The sequence below is a fragment of the Neoarius graeffei genome, chromosome 21 (genome assembly GCF_027579695.1).
Source record: "Neoarius graeffei isolate fNeoGra1 chromosome 21, fNeoGra1.pri, whole genome shotgun sequence".
Taxonomy (NCBI): Eukaryota; Metazoa; Chordata; class Actinopteri; order Siluriformes; family Ariidae; genus Neoarius; species Neoarius graeffei.
This window is the reverse complement of record NC_083589.1, coordinates 56,992,135-57,016,209: the sequence shown is the minus strand read 5'-3', so window position 1 is coordinate 57,016,209 and position 24,075 is coordinate 56,992,135. Positions and strand designations below refer to the sequence as shown.

General features: G+C 40.3%; 1 protein-coding gene across 2 annotated transcripts in view; it reads right to left on the bottom strand.

Moving 5' to 3' along the window:
• Window positions 1-24,075, bottom strand: part of scube1 (signal peptide, CUB domain, EGF-like 1) — a 217,979-nt gene that overhangs the window by 15,635 nt on the left and 178,269 nt on the right. For both annotated transcript variants that reach the window (XM_060903404.1, XM_060903403.1), the window contains 7 exons: window positions 17,376-17,483; window positions 15,143-15,259; window positions 13,655-13,813; window positions 13,150-13,353; window positions 12,417-12,578; window positions 9,427-9,594; window positions 2,332-2,493 (listed from right to left, as the gene is read on the bottom strand). In XM_060903404.1, the coding sequence (XP_060759387.1) occupies window positions 2,332-2,493; window positions 9,427-9,594; window positions 12,417-12,578; window positions 13,150-13,353; window positions 13,655-13,813; window positions 15,143-15,259; window positions 17,376-17,483 (1,080 nt within the window). The remainder of the gene's footprint in view (window positions 1-2,331; window positions 2,494-9,426; window positions 9,595-12,416; window positions 12,579-13,149; window positions 13,354-13,654; window positions 13,814-15,142; window positions 15,260-17,375; window positions 17,484-24,075) is intronic.

Here is a 24,075-nt window from a genome sequence, read left to right as displayed (position 1 = left end):
TATGACCTATGCGACTTATGACCGATCGACTTTACGACCGTCTGGTTATGACTGGCAAGTGTTTCCCAGCTGAGCTAGCTGAGCGTACGACAGTTTCCGCCCCAGCTCCCGGCAGCGCCTCTCGCCGTGTACAATAGTTTCCGTCCCAGCTCCAGGCACATGCGCAGTCTCTCTCGCGCTCCCTTGCGCACTCCGTCGTACAGTTTCCGCCCCAGCTCCAGGCACACACGCAGTCTCTTGCGCACTCCGTCGTACAGTTTCCGCCCCAGCTCCTGGTTTATGAAACGAGCAAATGCTCCCGCCAGCCCGAGTGCTGCAACAGCTGATGATGACGTAGACGACCCACAGCCGAGCACCAGTGATGCCAGCAGTCACTAAATTTTGTATTTTGCTATGTTTTACATTTGTATTTTGGGATGTTTCAAACTAAAATGTTTTCTATTTTTCACACCTGTATTTCGTATTTTTTGTTTTGCACATATTAAACGAATTGTACTGTACGCAGTGTAGTATGCAGTGTTTGACTTAAACCAAATAATGAGCCAAGGTAATGAAATAAGAAAATGTTGATAAAATAAGACTTTAAGATGATTACAATATCATTACACATCACAATATACTTACGTTCATTTAACATCGGCCGACTTACGACCAGATCGGTTTACGACCGGTCAGTCGTAACCAAACGCAGTCGTAAGTCGACGACTACCTGTAATTTCAAAACTTTCCCCACCTTTAATGTGACCTATAACCTGTACAATTCAATTGAAAAACAAACAAATCTGTTCGGGGGAAAAACAAAAAATAAAAAACGCACAATAAGCTGGTTGCATAAGTGTGCACACCCTTAAACTAATACTTTGTTGAAGCACCTTTTGATTTAATTACAGCATTCAGTCTTTTTGGGTCGGAGTCTATCAGCCTGCCACAGCTAGACTTGGCAATATTTGCCCACTCTTCCTTGCAAAATCGCTCCAAATCTGTCAGATTGCGAGGGCGTGTCTTGTGCACAGCCCTCTTCAGGTCACCCCACAGAGTTTCAATTGGATTTAGGTCTGGGCTCTGGCTGGGCCGTTCCAAAACATTTTTTGGGGTCATTGTCATGCTGAAAGATGAAATTCCTCTTCATCTTCATCTTTCTAGGAGACACCTGAAGGTTTTGGGCCAAAATTGACTGGTATTTAGAACTGTTCATAATTCCCTCCACCTTGACTAAAGCCCCTGTTCCAGCTGAAAGAAAACAACCCCAAAACATGATGCTGCCACCACCATGCTTCACCGTGGGTATGGGGTTCTTTTGGTGATGTGCAGTGCTGTTTTTGCGCCAAACATACCTTTTGGAATTGTGGCCAAAAAGTTCAACCTTGGTTTCATCAGACCATAACACATTTTCCCACATGCTTTTGAGAGAGTTGATGTATTTTTTTTTGCAAAATTTAGCCGGGCCTGGATGTTTTTCTTTGACCCTACCTCCTAGTCCAGACATTTGGAGAATACGGGAGATTGCTGTCACATGTAGTACACAACCAGTACTTGCCAGAAATTCCTGCAGCTCCTTCAGTGTTGCTGTAGGCCTCTCAGCAGCCTCCCTGACCAGCTTTCGTCTTGTCTTGTCATTAATTTTGGAGGGACATCCAGTTCTCGGTAATGTCACTGCTGTCGCATATTTTCTCCACTTCCTGGTGACGGTCTTCACTGTGCTCCATGGTATATCTAATGCCGTGGAAATGTTTTTGTCCCCTTCTCCTGACTGATCCCTTTCAACATTGAGATCCCTCTGATGCTTTGTAAGCTCTCTGTGAACCCTGGCTTTTGCTGGAGGATGCAACTGAGTAAATGTCTGAACTTTATTTGGGGTTAATCAGAGTCATTTTAATTGGCGGCAGGTGTGAACCCAAAAAGACTGAATGCTGTAATTAAATCAAAAGGTGCTTCAACAAAGTATGGTATTAGTTTAAGGGTGTGCACACTTATGCAACCAGATTATTGCACGTTTTTAATTTTTTATGTTTTTCCCCCGAACAGATTGATTAGTTGTTTTTCAAATGAATTGTACAGGTTATAGGTCACATTAACGGCGGGAAAAGTTTTGAAATTATTTATCATGGTCTCATTTTTTTACATCAGAAAAAACGATCATTTTAACGGGGTGTGTAGACTTTATATCTACTGTACATGAAGTCCTGCTTATTTTAATCAAGGGTGCCAAAACTTCCAAGCACAAAAGCAAAGCACACTTGCTACAAACCGCATTTCTTTCATTATTCTTGTGAGAGTTTTATCAAGGTTTTTTGTTGTTGGGTTTTTTCCCCCTCCATCAGATTGCCTTACTCTTGCACTGCGTGACGTTTGTAGCTCCATCGAAGTCAGTGGTGGTGTTTCCGGGGCAGGTGGCGCAGTAATTCTGCCCAAACTCAGACTGATAAGTACCAACAGGACAGCGGATACAACGGTGTGTGCTGGAGTTGTAGTAGTGTCCCGAAGAACAATGCACTGCTCACACACACACACACACACACACACACACATATAGGCACATGATTTTCTCTCTCTCTTTCTATCAGTGTCATACATGGCATAAAAGTGTGTAAGACGATAAAGAGGAGGATACAGACAGCAAATAATGATGTGTATGATGATGACGACAAGAATGAATTCATTCATGTAATTATAAACGGATAAAAAGTACCCCATGTCCTCCTTCAATTACTGACAAATTGTAATTGTTGCTGAATTGCTCTGGTAAAAGAGGAATATTTTATTTTATTGTTTTTTATTGATTACTTTATTCTGAACAATAAAGAAGATATAAAAATAAAAATTTTAAATAAAAAATGCAATAATCAAAACATCGTCATAAACAAACAGAATAGTGTAGCCGCAAGGCAGTAACATAATAATGTTCAGAAAGGATTAGGAAACATTTAACAAAACATTTAAGGAAAATATTTAACAGTTATTCCATGAAATCGAGTTGTACATGAGCTGATCGCGACTATAAGCCATGCACGACGAGATTGAGTGGAATAACTGTTTTATTCTATTCACATTCACTGGATTTTGAGAAACAGAGCATTTTTATTTTTATTTTTTGCAAATTTGATTAAAAAAAAAAAAACTTCATGCAAAACGTCCGACAAAATAATTTCTGCTTAGAATGTAAACAAACCGGCGAAATGACAGGAGCAATTTGTGAAAAATGCGATAATAATAACAATAATAATAATTATTATTGACAATTTTTTAAAAAGATACGTTCTTATCATCAAATACTTTTATTCCATATTTTGTTGCTCTTTTTTGTATTTTTTGGGGTTCTGTTTTCGAAGAGTTTTTATTTCGTCCTCGGTTGCTTCAGCAACACGCTCCGCCATTTTGTTTTTCTCTACTCATGGTATATGAGCTGTTATCCTAGTAGTAGAGTAGCCAATCAGAGTGCACGATTGCTCATATCCAGTGAATGTGGATAGAATAATGTGGAGAGAATGCTCTGTTAGAGGAAAATAAAGAAAAGCTCTTTAAGTGGTAACAGTAACTCTGATTTGAATCGGGCCATCATTGATTACTTTCCTATAATAACATGCTCCGTCATGTTTGATTCCTTACTTAGCTACTTCGCAATTTTTCTTGCTACCGTATATATTTTGATCCGTGCGCACGAACACACAGTAATACATCACGATCGTTGCTTTGCTCCAACACAATGACCTTGATTTTTTTTTTAAGTGGTTTTAGAGAACAACAATATAGAGAAACTGGATGTAGTTAAGGGTGAAGAGAAAACTTTATTAAAATCATTAAAAAACAAGAAGGGCACTCGGGAGAGTGCAAACCTCCGCCAAGTCACTTATTAGAATCTCCAGACGTTTATTATGTTTACATGTGTATTTGGATTTGAATTAAAATCTAATCAATTGTTCCTCGACCCACAGCTCACTTTTGTTCAAAATTTGCTCAAAATGTGTTTATTATTTTTTTTAGTTACTTTGGGAACAAACAAACGAGCAAATGGAGGTGAATATATAACCTCATCCAACAAAAAAGGTGATAAAGGTAAAAAGGTCTATGGTACGAGCTCACATTGATCTACGAGCCAAGATCTAGTTTGAACAGAAAAAAAATACAAATGGATAAAAATGGTTCGGTTACATTTTGTTGTATTGTTCCAGATGTTACATTTTGTTGAACTTCCACAAAACAGTCTATTTCTGTTATCAAGCATGTCACTGCAGTGATTTAACAGTTATTCCACGAAATCAAGCCGTACATGAGCCGTTAGCCAACGAGGCGCGTAGCACCAAGTCTGCTATAATCCATGTACAATGAGATTGAGTGGAATAACTGTTTTATTCTATCCACATTCACTGGATTTTGAGAAACAGAGCATTTTTATTTTGAGCAAATTCAATAAATAAGGCCATTATTAAAAAATGTTCTGTTTCCGGTCCACCGGCCGAGTGAGTGGCGTTTGTGCGGTTTAAATTTTTTTTGTTTAACGCCGGTTTTTCGACATTTTTTTGGGGTTCGTAAATCTAAAATCGAACTTGACATTTACGCATTCCCAGGGCTTTCCACTAAGGCTCATACTAGCCAGCCATGACAAATAAGTAGCCGGGGGGGGGGGGGGGGGGGGGGGGGGGGGGAAGTAAACACAAAATAAACTCCTGTGCACGCAGTTCCCAGGATTAAATGTATTTTCAATAAACCATTTATTTATTCACTTTACTCAAATACAAAGTAAAATGGCAGTAAATCTTCTTTCTTTTCTTGCATATTGCATCATGAGGCGTTCCTGGCTTGTAAATCTCTTATTTTCAGTGCATGACACATTCACGCAGCTGAGCATGCTATGAATTAACAACGACAACGGTCTGCAGTGGGGCGACACAATTACACACTCAGCCAACATTTCTCCATTTGTGTATGAAAATACACTCCAACCACTCAGTTTGGTTTCATTTACAACCAACGGTGTCTTTTGATGCCAGCACGTAATTGAACGAGAGAAGACTGGTTTACCGGAGACAAAATAAGCGTTATCTCTGCTTCTGTTCCCTCCGACAAACTACTGCCTCCGCCGAGTGCGCGCACACACACACTGCATGTCGGGGCCATGGATGAGTTACTCTCCCTTGATCAACGAAGTCGGCGGGGAATTTGTGGTTATTATCGGTACAAACAGCGCGAATCACAACTTAAATGAGTGCAGTTCAGTTTGACATTATTGTCAGTCCGTTAGATAAACATTTAATTTTATTAAAATCGAAAATTAATATTTAGAGCCTGTGGGCTACAAAAATAATAGTCATTAAAGTAGTCGGCTGTATGGCCGGCAGCCGGCGCTTGTGGAAAGCCCTGCGTTCCGTGCAGAATATAGAACTGGATCAGCTCTGCGCATGCGCCGTGCGGCACAAAAAAATGGCAGCCACCATGAAGGAAGGCGATCTGGAGTTTTCAAACATTTGCTTAAGTGTGAAATCACAAAATGGTATTCTAGCGAACAACAAAATAGTAAAGATTCAGAAAAACAAATCATTCAGTGATCATTTTAATAGTGTAATTTCATCCGAACTCGGCCTAACGCTCGATTTAGAACTACAAAAAGTCCGTGTGTCGGACATTTTAAGTACCTTTGTAAAAGTTTTGGAAATGTTGCAGTCAGCATTTAAAATGCTAACTTAAAGTTTTTGTACAAGTTTCAGTTGATTAAACCGTCATATTTTATTAAATGTGTCTGCTTTTGTAATAAAAAAGTACTGAAAGAAAAAGCAAACACAGCATTGCGATTTCTTATCCATCCATATATATATATAAAAAAAATCCCTCCCTCCCGACTGAAAATTTTTTTGCTCACCCAGTGGACAGGAAACGGATTTTTTTTAAGGATGGCCTAAATAATAATAAAAAAAAACCTTTATACAAAACATCCAACAAAATAATTTCCACTTAGTCGGACTTCCTAGAAACCTATCGATGGCGGCATGAATTGACTTTAGTGTTGTTTTTTTTGTAGAAAGTGCCGTCTTGCTGTCGTGTTATTGAGGTATAGAACAGCTTTAGACATTTATTTAATTCTTCCTTGGACATTTCAGCTCGATAATTTTCAAACTTCTTTGAGCTTTTGAACCAGTCTAAAAAATTCAACTAATTTTAATGCTTAAAGGTGAAGAATGCAAACAAACCAGCGAAATGACAGGATCAGTTTGTGAAAAATGCGATGATAATAATAATAATAATTCTTGAAAAATAAAAAAGATGCATTCTTATGATCAAATACTTTCATTCCATATTTTGTTGCTTTTTTTTGAGTTATTTTTTCGAGTAGAGTTTTTATTTCATCCTCGGTTGGTTCAGTAACACAGGCCGCCATTTTGTTTTTCTCTATTCACAGTATATGAGCTGATATCCTAGTAGTAGAGTAGCCAATCAAAGTGCGCAATTGCTCATATCCATTGAATGTGGAGAGAATAAAAAGTGTTTGTCCATCACTAGCCTCTTTTTTTCACTCTCTCAAAAAAAATCTCTCTGTCTATCCTGAAGGTTCTTCCATGATGGAAAACTTTCAGTTTAACTAAACAGGGCTGGGTTTCCCGAAAACCTCTTAAGGCCAAGAGTGTCTTTAATTGCCTCCTAAGATCCATCTCCAAGCTAACGTGGTTTTCCCGAATAACATCGTAGCCCAAGTAGTCCTTTAGTTTGTTCTGAATTTAATAGAAACCCGGATCACTCTCTCAACAAAGAGCGACTCGCTCGCCGACGAATACACAGGATGCGCGCGCACATCCGAGGGACTCTCACAATCAGTGGGCAGAGACTGGTGTTGAATCTGCGGCTGGTGTTCAATTATTTTTCTTGTACATTGCAAGTACATCGAGTTAATGATTCAATAAATATACGTAAAACATGATGATATATTTCAATATATTCTGGAATCACGTATGGATATCGGAATGTCAGTGATATTGCCACATTTTCATCAAATTTAACTCCATTAGGCGAGGGATTATTGAATTTCCCAACTTGGCATTGTGGATAAGAGTTGAAATACCCATAACCCCGACTGCATGTTTGGGTAACAGTAAAATGAGCGAGCACAGAGAAAACGTTTACTTCATTATTTAGTTTATTATTTGCTCATTGTTTTGTGTGAGTGATTGTTCATTTAATTAAAAAAAACATGCTTGGAATAAAAAAAAATATTGCCCAAAAATGTAAAATAGTTTCATCAATTAATTACCACACTACCGTATATATGTAATGCTTCCACATGATACAATATATTATCTTGTTTTAAATGCTTTATATTTCATTAGATTTTGGTTAAAAATGAACGCCATGTGACCTTATCACCTGGATTTAGTGGCTACTAATGCCTACAGTGGTGCTTGAAAGTTTGTGAACCCTTTAGAATTTTCTATATTTCTGCATAAATATGACCTAAAACATCATCAGATTTTCACACAAGTCCTAAAAGTAGATAAAGAGAACCCAGTTAAACAAATGAGACAAAAATATTATACTTGGTCATTTATTTATTGAGGAAAATGATCCAATATTACATATCTGTGAGTGGCAAAAGTATGTGAACCTCTAGGATCAGCAGTTAATTTGAAGGTGAAATTAGAGTCAGGTGTTTTCAATCAATGGGATGACAATCAGGTGTGAGTGGGCACCCTGTTTTATTTAAAGAACAGGGATCTATCAAAGTCTGATCTTCACAACACATGTTTGTGGAAGTGTATCATGGCACGAACAAAGGAGATTTCTGAGGACCTCAGAAAAAGCGTTGCTGATGCTCATCAGGCTGGAAAAGGTTACAAAACCATCTCTAAAGAGTTTGGACTCCACCAATCCACAGTCAGACAGATTGTGTACAAATGGAGGAAATTCAAGACCATTGTTACCCTCCCCAGGAGTGGTCGACCAACAAAGATCACTCCAAGAGCAAGACATGTAATAGTCGGCAAGGTCACAAAGGACCCCAGGGTAAATTCTAAGCAACTGAAGGCCTCTCTCACACTGGCTAATGTTAATGCTCATGAGTCCACCATCAGGAGAACACTGAACAACAATGGTGTGCATGGCAGGGTTGCAAGGAGAAAGCCACTGCTCTCCAAAAAGAACATTGCTGCTCGTCTGCAGTTTGCTAAAGATCACATGGACAAGCCAGAAGGCTATTGGAAAAATGTTTTGTGGACAGATGAGACCAAAATAGAACTTTTTGGTTTAAATGAGAAGCGTTATGTTTAGAGAAAGGAAAACACTGCATTCCAGCATAAGAACCTTATCCCATCTGTGAAACATGGTGGTGGTAGTATCATGGTTTGGGCCTGTTTTGCTGCATCTGGGCCAGGACGGCTTGCCATCATTGATGGAACAATGAATTCTGAATTATACCAGCAAATTCTAAAGGAAAATGTCAGGACATCTGTCCATGAACTGAATCTCAAGAGAAGGTGGGTCATGCAGCAAGACAACGACCCTAAGCACACAAGTCGTTCTACCAAAGAATGGTTAAAGAAGAATAAAGTGAATGTTTTGGAATGGCCAAGTCAAAGTTCTGACCTTAATCCAATCGAAATGTTGTGGAAGGACCTGAAGCGAGCAGTTTATGTGAGGAAACCCACCAACATCCCAGAGTTGAAGCTGTTCTGCACGGAGGAACGGGCTAAAATTCCTCCAAGCCGGTGTGCAGGACTGATCAACAGTTACCGCAAACGTTTAGTTGTAGTTACTGCTGCACAAGGGGGTCACACCAGATACTGAAAGCAAAGGTTCACATACTTTTGCCACTCACAGATATGTAATATTGGATCATTTTCCTCAATAAATAAATGACCAAGTATAATATTTTTGTCTCATTTGTTTAACTGGGTTCTCTTTATCCACTTTTAGGACTTGTGTGAAAATCTGATGATGTTTTAGGTCATATTTATGCAGAAATATAGAAAATTCTAAAGGTTTCACAAATTTTTAAGCACCACTGTACATCGGGGAGGCGCGTTGCAAAGACGCTCTTCATCCTGTTTCTCTTTCGACTCCTTGTTACGAGTGAGTTAAGGAAAAGTCTAAAAAGCTATGTTTCCCGTGCCCGCTCATTTCATTGTTACACCCTGGGGCCGGGTTTCTAGTAAACTCAGAGCAAACTTAAGGACTACTTGGGCAACGATGTTATTCAGGAAAACCACATTAGCTTGGAGATGGGTCTTAAGAGGTAATTTAAGACTCTCTTGGCCTTAAAAGGCTTTCAGGAAACACAGCCCTGATCAGTAGTGAACTGAAGTACGGCATATGGAATTGTTACGTGTATCGAGGTGTGTATTGTATTGTCTGAAAGAATGCGATTCACATCCTGAGTTATAATGGATTAAGACAAAGCTGAAAAAAAGTGAAACGAATCGAAAAATGCCGTGTTGAACGTGTTACCCTTGGCTTCACAGTCTCTGAAAGAGGTGCTTCCGGTGTGTTTGGTCATGAGCGCTCCTCCACAGGGGAAGCAGAGTACACGCCCACGCTCCGACTGGAAGGTCCCTAGTGGACACGGCTGGCACGGCTGGAAACCATCAGCAGAGAAATGACCAGCGGGACACAAACCTACAACCACAACACGATGCAGAATAATAAGCAGAATAATGTTTTTTTTTTTTAAACTGCCATCTGTTCCAAACAATTTTTTAAAGCCTCCATAATTACATGTTAACACCTGAAATTAAACTGCTTAATCAATATTGATTGCCATTTCAATCAGTTCCCATAAGCAGTGCTTGGTACAGTGGATATAAAAAGTCTACACACCCTGTTAAAATGATCGGTTTTTCTGATGTAAAAAAATGAGACCACGATAAATAATTTCAAAACTTTCCCCAACTTTAATGTGACCTATAACCTGTACAATTCAATTGAAAAACAAACAAATCTGTTCGGGGGAAAAACATAAAAAATAAAAAACGCACAACAAGCTGGTTGCATAAGTATGCACACCCTTAAACTAATACTTTGTTGAAGCAGCTTTTGATTTAATTACAGCATTCAGTCTTTTTGGGTCGGAGTCTATCAGCCTGCCACATCTAGACTTGGCAATATTTGCCCACTCTTCCTTGCAAAAGAGCTCCAAATCTGTCCGATTGTGAGGGAATCTCTTGTGCACAGCCCTCTTCAGGTCACCCCACAGAGTTTCAATTGGATTTAGTTCTGGGCTCTGGCTGGGCCGTTCCAAAACTTTTTTGGGGTCATTGTCATGCTGAAAGATGAAATTCCTCTTCATCTTCAGCTTTCTAGCAGACACCTGAAGGTTTTGGGCCAAAATTGACTGGTATTTAGAACTGTTCATAATTCCCTCCACCTCGACTAAAGCCCCTGTTCCAGCTGAAGAAAAACAACCCCAAAATATGATGCTGCCACCACCATGCTTCACCGTGGGTATGGGGTTCTTTTGGTGATGTGCAGTGTTCAACCTTGGTTTCATCAGACCATAACACATTTTCCCACATGCTTTTGGGAGAGTTGATGTATTTTTTTTGCGAAATTTAACCGGGCCTGGATGTTTTTCTTTGACCCTACCCCATAGTCCAGACATATGGAGAATATGGGAGATTGTTGTCACATGTAGTACACAACCGGTACTTGCCAGAAATTCCTGCAGCTCCTTCAGTGTTGCTGTAGGCCTCTCGGCAGCCTCCCTGACCAGTTTTCGTCGTCTTTTCATCAATTTTGGAGGGACGTCCAGTTCTCGGTAGCGTCACTGTTGTCCCATATTTTCTCCACTTCTTGATGACGGTCTTCACTGTGCTCCATGGTATATCTAATGCCGTGGAAATGTTTTTGTCCCCTTCTCCTGACTGATCCCCCTCAACAATGAGATCCCTTTGATGCTTTGTAAGCTCTCTGTGAACCCTGGCTTTTGCTGGAGGATGCAACGGAGTAAATGTCTGAACTTTATTTGGGGTTAATCAGAGTCATTTTAATTGGCGGCAGGTGTGAACCCAAAAAGACTGAATGCTGTAATTAAATCAAAAGGTGCTTCAACAAAGTATTAGGGTGTATTCACACCTACGTTGTTTGGTCCGGACCAAATGACCAAATGAACCAAATTTCCCTTGGTCCGGACCTTTTGGGTTGGTCTGAATACAAACCACCGAACTCTGGTCCGGACCAAACAAGCGGACCGAGCTGCAAGGTCGGACTCGGTCCGGACCAAAGGAACTCTGGTGCGGACCTTTTGGAGGTGTGAAAGCAGACCGGACCTAATCTGACAGTTTTGCTTTTTTGTACCTCGGGAGCTTCCGTCGTTTGTCGAGCGTTATGGGAAACAGAGTCTTGACACTCCACCGCAAAGTGCAAACACTGTTTCGGTTGTCAAGGGAACCTTACAACAGTCGTTCAGTCATTCAGACCAGTGGTAGGCTAGACTACAGAGTACAAAAAATGAGTAGGGGGCAAACGTGGGCCGAGGAAGAAACGCGTACCCTTGTGGATATATGGGCAGATGTCCACATATCTGAGCTTTTGGAGAGAACACACAAAAATGCCGACGTGTTTGCTGTATTCAGTGAGAAAATGAAGGAGAAGGGGTTCACTCGCTCCCCAGAACAATGTCGGCTGAAAGTGAAGAAACTCCGTCAGACCTACATTAAAATCAGGGACATTCTTTCAAAAAGTGGCGGTACTAGCGACGCAAAAAATAAATTCATCTATTACGATGGATAAGGCGAATATCCCGACACATACCTCCTCCGTCTTGCGTGAAGAGCCAGAACTGTCACAACATGATGTGCGCTCATCAGCGCTATCCTCCGTAGCCGCCTTGCCCTTTGAAGTCGTCGTTGATAAATTACTTGTACAACAGCATAGTAATCGCACAATTGTGAAAACAGTAAAAACTGGAAAAAACATATAGCTTTGATGACATTAAAAAGAATAACAGCACGGAAAGCCTCCATGACTACTTTTGAACTTAACGCTTTGTGCGCGTGTCGTCTCTGACCAATAGCTGAACGGCCTCAGGGCGCGTGGCTTTGTTGACAGATTTTGGTCCGCTTACTAAAATGTACAGTGTGAAAGCGAACCGCACCAAAATGAAAAAATAAAAAAAACATTTGGTTCGGACCAAAGCAAGTGAACTATCGAACTATCCTGGTCTGAATACACCCTTAGTTTAAGGGTGTGCACACTTATGCAACCAGCTTAGGGTACATTTTTTATTTTTTATGTTTTTCCCCCAAACAGATTTGTTTGTTTTTCAATCGAACTGTACAAGTTATAGGTAGGTCACATTCACGGTGGGAAAAGTTTTGAAATTATTTATCATGGTCTCATTTTTTTACATCAGAAAAACCGATCATTTTAACGGGGTGTGTAGACTTTTTATATCCACTGTATTAGCATTAGAATGGCACTCATTGATTCGACACACACACCTCCACACTCAGAGACGTTCTTGGCCCCTGTAATGCTCTGGGTTTCGGCAGCGGGACACGGCTCACAGGACAGCTGACCCTCCATGTCCTGATAGGTTCCAGGTGGACACTGGACACACCTGTCTTGCTCGCCGCTGTAGAACGTCCCGACACCACAGCTGACTGGGAGACACAGAGTACAGTGATAAGATCCACAAACCAGCCGGATATCTATCAGTCAGTTCACATGAGACAAACCAAAGAGTGCTTTATGGTGCTTGATGGAAATCTGTAAAACTACAAAACTCATCTCATCTCATTATCTCTAGCTGCTTTATCCTGTTCTACAGGGTCGCAGGCAAGCTGGAGCCTATCCCAGCTGACTATGGGTGAAAGGCGGGGTACACCCTGGACAAGTCGCCAGGTCATCACAGGGCTGACACATAGACACAGACAACCATTCACACTCACATTCACACCTACGGTCAATTTAGAGTCACCAGTTAACCTAACCTGCATGTCTTTGGACTGTGGGGGAAACCGGAGCACCCGGAGGAAACCCACGCGGACACGGGGAGAGCATGCAAACTCCGCACAGAAAGGCCCTCGCTGGCCACGGGGCTCGAACCCGGACCTTCTTGCTGTGAGGCGACAGCGCTAACCACTACACCACCGTGCCGCCCCACCTACAAAACTTTGATTACTAAAGCACTTTCCAGACACAGAGCCAGGCTTCATTTCCTAGAACGCCTACCGCACTTCCCCTTGGTGAGGACCTGACCCGTGCTACAGCTCTCCTCTGTCTCTGGTGGACGGACGGCACGTTGCGCCACCTCGTACGCCGAGCCCGAGAACTGGATATAGAACTGCTGCTTAATGATGGACTTCCTCAGGGTGCGCAGTGTGTTCTGCAGCCTCTGCTTCATCTTCTCTCGCACGCAGTCCACATTGCACGAGTCTGCCGCACAAAACATTACATACTCTTATTCCATTTCACTTTAGAGCTTTACTTTCATTCAGGTGCAATTATTTTATTCGTAACAAACAAATAACCAACAGTTCACCTGTGACTTCTAAATGAGAATAATGTATTTATTTTAGCCCCGCCCCTTTTTGTAATTACAGGTTACCACATGGTCACAAAATGATCATTTTATATTTAATCTTTGCACTTGGGCCAAAATTTAATCACTAATATCAGGTTTATCTGAGAGCTGGTGAAAAGTTAAGATGTCCCCCCCACACACACACACACCTACCTGAGGCTTCCTCCTCCTTCATTTCCATCTCAAACTCAGCAGTGATGTGTGAAACCTCTTTAGTCGGAGACTTTCGGCCACGACGGCGCTTTTTAGAAGATTCACACTTCAGATTTACAAACGTCACCTGGCAGTCATCAGTACAGGGAAACTGAGCTCCTGAGGAGAAGAGAAGAGAAGAGAAGAGAAGAGAAGAGAAGAGAAGAGAAGAGAAGAGAAGAGAAGAGAAGAGAAGAGAAGATAGCAGAGCAGAGCAGAAGAGAAGAAGAGATAGCAGAGCAGAAGAGAAGAGAAGATAGCAGAGCAGAAGAGAAGAGAAGATAGCAGAGCAGAAGAGAAGAGAAGAGAAGATAGCAGAGCAGAAGAGAAGAGAAGATAGCAGAGCAGAAGAGAAGAGAAGATAGCAGAGCAGAAGAGAAGAGAAGAGAAGAGAAGAGAAGAGAAGAGAAGATAGCAGAGCAGAAGAGAAGAGAAGATAGCAGAGCAGAAGAGAAGATAGCAGAGCAGAAGAGAAGAGAAGATAGCAGAGCAGAAGAGAAGATAGCAGAAGAGAAGAGAAGATAGCAGAGCAGAAGAGAAGATAGCAGAGCAGAAGAGAAGATAGCAGAGCAGAAGAGAAGAGAAGATAGCAGAGCAGAAGAGAAGAGAAGAGAAGAGAAGAAAAGAGAAGAGAAGAGAAGAGAAGAGAAGAGAAGAGAAGAGAAGAGAAGAGAAGAGAAGAGAAGAGAAGAGAAGATAGCAGAGCAGAAGAGAAGAGAAGATAGCAGAGCAGAAGAGAAGATAGCAGAGCAGAAGAGAAGAGAAGATAGCAGAGCAGAAGAGAAGATAGCAGAAGAGAAGATAGCAGAGCAGAAGAGAAGATAGCAGAGCAGAAGAGAAGATAGCAGAGCAGAAGAGAAGAGAAGATAGCAGAGCAGAAGAGAAGAGAACAGAAGAGAGAGAAGATAGCAGAGCAGAGGAGAAGAGAAGATAGCAGAGCAGAAGAGAAAAAGGAAAAATAGAAGCAGAAAGGAAATAACAGAAGAGGGTAGAAATGAAAGAGAAATTGCAGAGAAGAGGACAGGAATAGAGTGGAGGAGAGAAAGGAGAAAAGCAGCAAGGAAAGGAAAGGAAAATAGATGAGAAAAAAGAAGAGAAATCAAAGAAAGAAAGAATGGGAGAGAAAGGATAGAAAGGAAAGGCACGTATTGGAGAGGAAAGAAAAGAATACAGTGTAAAAGAAAGGAGCAAAAAAAGAAAAAGGCAGATAGGATAGGGAAAAATAAAAAGGAAAGGAAAAGAAAACACAGGAATGTATTAAAGAAGAAATATATTAAAGAAGAAAAGAGATGAAAGGAAAATAAAAATACATTAAGGAGAGAAAAGGAAAGGAATGAAAGGAAATGAAACGATGGCTATTCCCGATCCGTATTCCAGTGAGGCGTGATTACACTCTGGATCTGGACGAAAGTAAAAAGACGTGTGTGTCGTGTTATTTGGACGTCTCACCTTGCAGTCCCTGCCTGGCTCCGTCTCGATGCTTCTCTTTGTTGCGTGGTCTCAGGTGGCACTTCGCATCCTTGATCTTGAACCGTGCCTTCTGTTTAACGGGCTGCGCCAGTGCCTCTGAGGGACACGACAAACACACATCTTACACCATCATTCCCACCATCTCACACAAACTTCAGTGAAATATGAAATTATTCACAGGCTCTAGGATTTCACAAGCGTGTTCCATATTGCTGCAAACATAATATGAGGTGGTTTGAGGACAGTCTCTTTAGGACAGGAGCACATGCCTTTCTCCCTTACAGAAAACACACACACACACACACACACACACACACAGAGTGATGTGAATTTTACGGGAACTGCGGGACAACTGAGGTCGAAAGCAGGTTGTACATTTCATACTGTATCTGTCAGCGGAGAGACAGCAGCCACAATACTGTCATCCAACATCAAGAGCCCTGTGTGTGTGTGTGTGTGTGTGTGTGTGTGTGTGTGCGCATCTGTTTGTCTGAACACTGGGTTACTGTCCAAAATGTACAAAACACATCCCAATGGGAAATCTAAAATTCAACAACCAGTGAAACAGAAGGTCATAGAAGAGTTCATAAGAGTTCAAACTTGCACAGCAGTTTTAGATTTTTTTTTGTTCTTTAAACAAATTTGAGAGGAAAAGGAGCAAATATTATGTAACTAAAATTATTAGAAACATTCCAGTCAATTTTTTATTTTATTTTTTTTTATTTATCAACCAGAGTGCAGAGACAGCATTGGTCCATAAAACATCTACAGTATCTCAGTTTCGCTCAGGTTCAGTGCAGTATTTGGGACGGTTGATCACATGATCCTTATCCATTGGCATGAAATTTGCGTCTCTCAGGGACAGATTTGCAATATCCATTCTAGTGTTGAAGTACAATCCAGTGCATTTTAACTTGGTCTTGTCTCAGTCTCAGACAGAGACTCAGGATTTTATTTCAAGACCACAACTGCAGGGATTTAATTAAATTGCCTGCACATTGTCTGACATATTTGTTAACATCATGACTGTGATTAGAGGTAAAAATTTCCTGCAAAGGCAACCAATAACGTGACTCATTGCGAATTTGAAAATTTTCTTCCTGTTAACAGCTGTCACCCCTCCCCTGCCCCCTTCACACCCACTGGGCTGGTCCTGGTCTTTGACTCAGTCTTGCCCTGCCTTGGTCTTGGTCTTGACTTGATCTCAACCACTCAGAGTCCTGGTCTTGACTCAGTCTCACCCTGCTTTGGTCTTGGTCTTGACTTGATCTCAACTCCTCAAAGTCCTGGTCTTGACTTGGTCACGCCCTGCTCTAGTCTTGGTCTTGACTTGATCTCAGCCCCTCAAAGTCCTGGTCTTGACTTGGTCTTGCCCTGCTCTAGTCTTGGTCTTGACTTGATCTCAACGCCTCAGAGTCCTGGTCTTGACTCAGTCTCACCCTGCTTTGGTCTTGGTCTTGACTTGATCTCAACTCCTCAAAGTCCTGGTCTTGACTTGGTCTCGCCCTGCTCTAGTCTTGGTCTTGACTTGATCTCAGCCCCTCAAAGTCCTGGTCTTGACTTGGTCTTGCCCTGCTCTAGTCTTGGTCTTGACTTGATCTCAACCCATCAAAGTCCTGGTCTTGACTTGGTCTTGCCCTGCTCTAGTCTTGGTCTTGACTTGATCTCAACCCATCAAAGTCCTGGTCTTGACTTGGTCTCGCCCTGCTCTAGTCTTGGTCTTGACTTGATCTCACCCCCTCAGAGTCCTGGTCTTGTCTCAGTCTCACCCTGCTTTGGTCTTGACTTGATCTCAACCCCTCAAAGTCTTGGTCTTGACTTTGTCTTGCCCTGCTCTAGTCTTGGTCTTGACTTGATCTCAACCCCTCAGAGTCCTGGTCTTGACTCGGTCTCACCCTGCTTTGATCTTGGTCTTGACTTGATCTCACCCCCTCAGAGTCCTGGTCTTGTCTCAGTCTCACCCTGCTTTGGTCTTGACTTAATCTCAACCCCTCAACCCCAACTAATTCATTCACATGGTTTATTGTGGCTCCTCCCACAAAAGGAGCCTATCCTGGGAAGACAGGGGTGTACACTCTGGATCGCAAGGTATCACTCTCACATAAATACTAAATACTGCCAAAGTCGGATCAAGAATGCTAAGAAATGCAGTGTACAAAGGGAAATCTAGCAGGAAGGAAAGGAGGAAATGTTGAATGAAAGGATCAGTTACTGGTACAGCTCTGTAGAGTGGAGCTGGAGGAGGTGGTGATGTTCTTTGGTACCGCTTTGCCTGGTTGAATTGATACTCCACAGCTCAGAGTGTAACTGTTCTCCGAGTCTGCACACAAAGAAAACACAAATGCATTCGATTATAAAGCTGCAGAATGAATGAGACCAAGCTCCGGAGTGGACTGAGAGTTCACCCTGTCGCTGTCATTACAGACAATCTGGAACGCCAATAATGCCACAACACTCTCTAGCAGGAAGACGGAGAATTCTCTCTCTCTTGGCAGTCAGATTGACGTTAGCCAAAGAAAGAAAGGAAAGGAAAGGAAAGACATGAGCAAAAAAGGAAAGGAAAATAGATGAGAAAAAAGAAGAAAAATAAAAGAAAGGAAAGAACAGGATAGAAAAGGAAAGGGAACCACGGGAGAGGAAAGAAAAAACAGTGGAGAAGAAAGGTGCAAAAAAGAAAAAGGCAGACAGGATAAGGAAAGAAAAAAGGAAAGGAAAGGAAAAAAAACAGGAATGGAGAAAAGAAGAAGAGAGATAAAAGGAAAATAGAAATGCAGTAAGAAGAGAAAAGGAAAGGAATGAAAGGAAATGAAATGATGGCTATTCCCTATCCATATTCCAGTGAAGCGGGATTACACTGAAAGAAAGAAAGAAAGAAAGAAAGAAAGAAAGAAAGAAAGAAAGAAAGAAAGAAAGAAAGAAAGGAGAAATAAATAAATATAAATAAAGACAGACAGACAGACAGACAGACAGAAAGAAAGAAAGAAAAATAAATAAATATAAATAAAGACAGACAGACAGACAGAAAGAAAGAAAGACAGACAGACAGAAAGAGACAGAAATAAATAAATATAAAGACAGACAGACAGACAGACAGACAGACAGAAAGAAAGACAGAAAGAAAGAAAGAAAGAAAGAAAGAAAGAAAGAAAGAAAGAAAGAAAGAAAGAAAGAAAGAAAGAAAGAAAGAAAGAAAGAAAGGAGAAATAAATAAATATAAATAAAGACAGACAGACAGACAGAAAGAAAGAAAGACAGACAAAGAAAGAGACAGAAATAAATAAATATAAAGACAGACAGACAGACAGACAGACAGACAGAAAGAAAGAAAGAAAGAAAGAAAAATAAATAAATATAAATAAAGACAGACAGACAGACAGACAGAAAGAAAGAAAGACAGACAGAAAGAAAGAGACAGAAATAAATAAATATAAAGACAGACAGACAGACAGACAGACAGACAGAAAGAAAGAAAGAAAGAAAGAAAGAAAGAAAGAAAGAAAGAAAGAACAGAAATAAATAAATATAAAGACAGAAAGAAAGAAAGAAAGAAAGAAAGAAAGAAAGAAAGAAAGAAAGAAAGAAAGAAAGAAAGAAAGAAAAATAAATAAATATAAATAAAGACAGACTGACAGACAGACAGACAGACAGACAGACAGACAGAAAGAAAGAAAGAAAGAAAGAAAGAAAGAAAGAAAGAAAGGAGACAGAAATAAATAAATATAAAGACAGACAGAAAGAAAGAAAGAAAGAAAGAAAGAAAGAAAGAAAGAAAGAAAGAAAGAAAGAAAGAAATATAAAGACAGACAGAAAGAAAGAAAGAAAGAAAGAAAGAAAGAAAGAAAGAAAGAAAGAAAGAAAGAAAGAAAGAGACAGAAATAAATAAATATAAATACAGACAGAGACAGACAGACAGACAGAAAGAAAGAAAGAAAGAAAGAAAGAAAGAAAGAAAGAAAGAAAGATAAATAAATATAAATAAAGACAGACAGACAGACAGACAGACAGAAAGAAAGAAAGAAAGAAAGAAAGAAAGAAACAGAAATAAATAAATATAAAGACAGAAAGAAAGAAAGAAAGAAAGAAAGAAAGAAAGAAAGAAAGAAAGAAATATAAAGACAGACAGACAGAAAGAAAGAAAGAAAGAAAGAAAGAAAGAAAGAAAGAAAGAAAGATTGCACATTTAAGAAAAAAAACCTAATTTGTTCTGAAGGCTTGAAAAGAATATTTATATGAAGCAAAATTTAAAAAGAAAAACGCTGCAGCAAGCATTATAATAAAACTAGTGAGGGGTGTGTGTGTGTGTGTGTGTGTGTATCAGTAAGTGTTGGCTATCAGAGCGTCGAGTCCTGTGAGCTTGTGGAAGGAGCCAGGAGCCTGTGGTTCGCCTGGCCACAAATCGTCCAATGGCAGCCCGAGTATTTCTTTTGGCTTCACTCTACACAGCCGGGATTAAAGCAGGTTTTATACGCCTCATGTGCTCGCCATATGAAGCCAAAGAGACAATTAACACACTCTTTCACTCCCAATACACACACACATACACATGTATACGCAGAACATTTTCTATACCTGTTCTCAAAGTGCTACACACACACACACACACACGAAATGACTTTCACTGACTACATAAAGACACAGGTGACTCAGTGACTTTGCTGCTGAAAGCCTCACTGTTCTCACCTTCTCTATCTCCAGAAACATATAAAAACAAATATTTCACGTTGTTTTCAAGACCTGTCCAGCAGCCTAGTGTGAGCCTCGGCCAACCCAAACGCAGCGGGCGTTTATTTAAAACTCAGCAGACACACAGCCGGAACAGCACCGTGTTTCAGAGTGTAATTGCTCCTGGGCTGTGGATCACACTTCAGTTCTGCGAAAACAAAAACGGCGTCCCACAATGCTACCTTTCAGCGCAAAGTCAGTTGATCTTCCCCGGGTAGGAATAAGAACACATTCCAACGTGCTTTCATGTGAAATAAAAGTTTGACTATTTTCTCTTCGAAAAATCTTTAGTGTTTTTGACTACTGCAAAAATACTTGGATCCTAAGTATTGGATTCACTAAAAAATGTGCAAACTTGATACGATAAAGTCTACTGAGGACTGTCCCTTTCAAATGCCCAAAACATCTGGTCTGGTTCGTACATTTGCTTTAACAAATATGCAATTTCTACTCAGGAAAGTGTTTCTGCAAACAGATTCATCAATCCAGCACCTGCAGCCAGAAAGAGCGTGCAAATTAATACAACCGATGGATACGGACTAAATTTACAAACGCTCATTTTCACCAGCTGAAGACAAGTTTCAACCTTTTATCATGTCGAAATAGTGAGAAAAAAATTGTTAAAATTGGCTTAGTATCTCAGAATAATCAGAAAATTTCTCAAACTGATGTATTATTATTAGCTTAGCTTAAATTTGATCCTTTACGCTTCTGATACCAACAACAAACAAAGAGCCTTGGAAAAAACCTGCCAATTTAATATACGTACTATACCTTAGTACTCCAGGTAAGAATTAATTTCCACATACCAAGTCTTGAAAATAAGATTTCTAGTTATTATCTGATGAAAGTCCGTTTTTTTACGCTATGCGAGTTGAGTGTCTTTTAACCCTTTGATGCAAAACATGGGTCAAAAGTGACCCGGCTGAGTTTTTATCTTCTATATCTTTGCAATAAATTAATTCCATCATTCAGTATTCAAGGTATTCCTCAATTAGCTTGTTTTTGATCATCATGCATCCTTATTTTATTTTTTCCTTTCTTACTTTCTGAATAAAAACCCTTTTTGTATCACTACCCTTCTAATGCACAACATGGGTCAAAAACGACCTGCATTCATTTTCCAGGTTATTTCATGTATGGCTGAGTGTTTCTATGATATACTTTTGAAATAAATTCATTTCGTCATTTACTTTTCCAAATATGCAGTAAATATCTTGTTTTTGTTTAGCGCAAATCATCATTTTTATTTTTCCTTTCTTAATTTATGAACAAGCACAGCTTTTGTAATTCTACATCAAGTTTACACACATGGGTCAGAACCGACCCGCATGCATTTACTCCAGCGTTTGGTGGGAACTGTAAATTGTGCTTGTGTCAGACATTTCACAGCTCAGCACAGCGCCCTTTGCCCATCTAATACATGGAAGGAATGTTTTTCAATTGTTCTAACATTACCTTAGAAAAAAATTGATGATGTTTAGGTTCCCTTGAGAGTGAGTAGATTACTTGTCAGAAAGTTACAAGTAATTACTATTAGCTACCGAGCTGTCGACATATTCTACTTTAGTTAGCTAATTTTATTGTAGTTGGCTTGGCTAACTACATAGTTAATAAATAAATAACTGGCCCCATTCACTGCTAAAGTAATTACTTGAAACAAATTATTATTATAGTATTAAGACATTTAATTTTAAATCACACTTGGATGACCCATGTGTAGGAATATAAAAAGTATTTTTGTTCATAAAGTAGGAAAGAAAAAATTTAATTAATGATTTGTGGTAATTAAAAACAAGATATTTAAAGAATACTTGGAATATTCAATCATAAAATAAATTGATTTCAAAAGATAGAGCAAAGAAAAACTCAGTCAGCATGAAATAACCTGGAAAATGAATGCGGGTCATTTTTGACCCATGTTGTGCATTAGAAGGGGTGTGCATATGTTTTGCATCAAAGGGTTAAGATTATTACTTAACCCATTGTATGAGATGATACATAATAATCTTGGCCGAATTTCCTCACAGACTGCCCAATAGCGTGTTCTCCATATGATATCAGATTATATTCTATCCATCCACATTCACTAGATATGAGCAATTGCACGCTCTGATAGCCTAGTAGTAGAGTAGCCAATCAGATCATATACTGTGAGTAGAGAAAAACAAAATGACAGCGCGCATAAAGTTAGATATATCATTTTGTTGTCAAGTATTTAAAAGAAACAGAAATAGCTAAAAGAATATAGTTTTGGGTTGTTGTTGTTGTTGGTTTTTTTAACCCCCAAGAGTTCCTGTTCCACACTCCAGCCCAGTCGGTGGCGCAAATGCACCTTTAAGTTGTGCCAAAAAAAGAAAAGAAAATGGCGACGTGTGTTGCTGAAACAGCCGAAGACGAAATAAAACTACTTGAAAACAAAACCCCCCAAAATACAAAAAAGCAACAAAATATGGAATTAAAAGTATTTGATAGTAAGACCATATCTTTTTTTATTTCTCAAGAATTATTATTGTCGCATTTTTCACAAATTGCTCCTGTCGTTTCGCCGGTTTGTTTATGTTCTAAGCGGAAATGATTTTGTCGGACGTTTTGTACAAAGTTTTTATTTTTCGAATTTGCAAAAAATAAAAATGCTCCGTTTCTCAAAATCCAGTGAATGTGGATAGAATAAAACAGTTATTCCACTCAACCTTGTCGTACATGGATTATAGAGAGCGTGCACGTGACATCACAAGGTCACGTGATATTTGTTTATCTGCCATCTTGGACGGCATGGCCGCGCATAGAACTTAGACGAACCCGTTCTAATTATCAAGTGTGTGGGAGTAGATCTTTCGAGAATGGTTATATCTTGTTCAGCATTTGGTTGTACCAATAGACAGGGCCAAAAGGAGGGCGTGTCATTTTATAGATTCCCCGCAGACGAGGAGAGACGCGCAAAATGGGTGTCCGCTGTGCGAAGAGAAAACTGGAACCCCAGTTCTACCAGCCGAATTTGTAGTGAACACTTCATATCAGGTAGGTGTAATCTTCTAATTCAATACTCCTAGTACATCTGTTAAGTTGATTTTCGGATTGAATGATAACTGCATAGTCGGTGATTTGTGATATTTTTTTCAGACAAAAACGTACATATTTACAACCCTGTCATTATCTGGAACTGAGTTTAGATTTCGAACATTCTTACAATAAAACGTCCTGCATAGTCTCTTTATGATAAACGTCTTAATGCCACTTACCCGCGAGGTTATCAAGTAGACTTTCTTCTTCGGAACCTTCCAGAGGTATAGTTGGGATACCCATCCCGCAACAAAATATTTATAAGCTTCCAGGCTCTTGTAAGCTTTGAGGGCTTTGCCAGTGTAACACGATTCACGATTAACAAGAAAATTGTAAATGTCGCGGTAGGCCAGATCGGGCGAATCGCCGGCACCGCAGCTCCGAATTTCCCTGAACAAGGATTGCGGCAAGTTGTACGGATCTGCAATCCCCAACCTGGAACACTTTTCCACGTAACGCTGCCTCACATCACCTTCAAGATGCTGAACAAACTTAGACAAGTTATCGCGCGATGTAGATGGGGTATTTTCCGAATTTTCTTGGGGATTACTCCCTGGATCCATTACGCTTGCGCAAGGTAAACAATCGTGAAGCCGTCCAATATGGCGGAGTAAACACGGACGGGTCACGTGACTGCACATCCTCTATAGACAACTCGGTGCTACGCGCCTCATCAGCTATCAGCTCATGTACGACTCGATTTCATGGAATAACTGTTAAATATGAAGAATATCCTTTAACGACAGACTTGCAAGGCAGCACAGTGGTGTAGTGGTTAGCACTGTCGCCTCACAGCAAGTAGGTCCGGGTTCGAGCCCAGTGGCCAATGGGGCCTTTCTGTGTGGAGTTTGCATGTTCTCCCCGTGGGTTTCCTCTGGGTGCTCCAGTTTCCCCCACAGTCCAAAGGCATGCAGGTTAGGATAATTGGTGGCTGTAAATTGACTGTCGGTGTGAATGTGAGTGTGAATGGTTGTTTGTCTGTGTGTTAGCCTTGCGATAACCTGGCGACTTGTCCAGGGTGTACCCTGCCTCTCACCCATAGTCAGCTGGGATAGGCTCCAGTTTGCCTGCGACCCGGTACAGGATAAGCGGCTACAGATAATGGATGGATAGATGGACAGACTTGC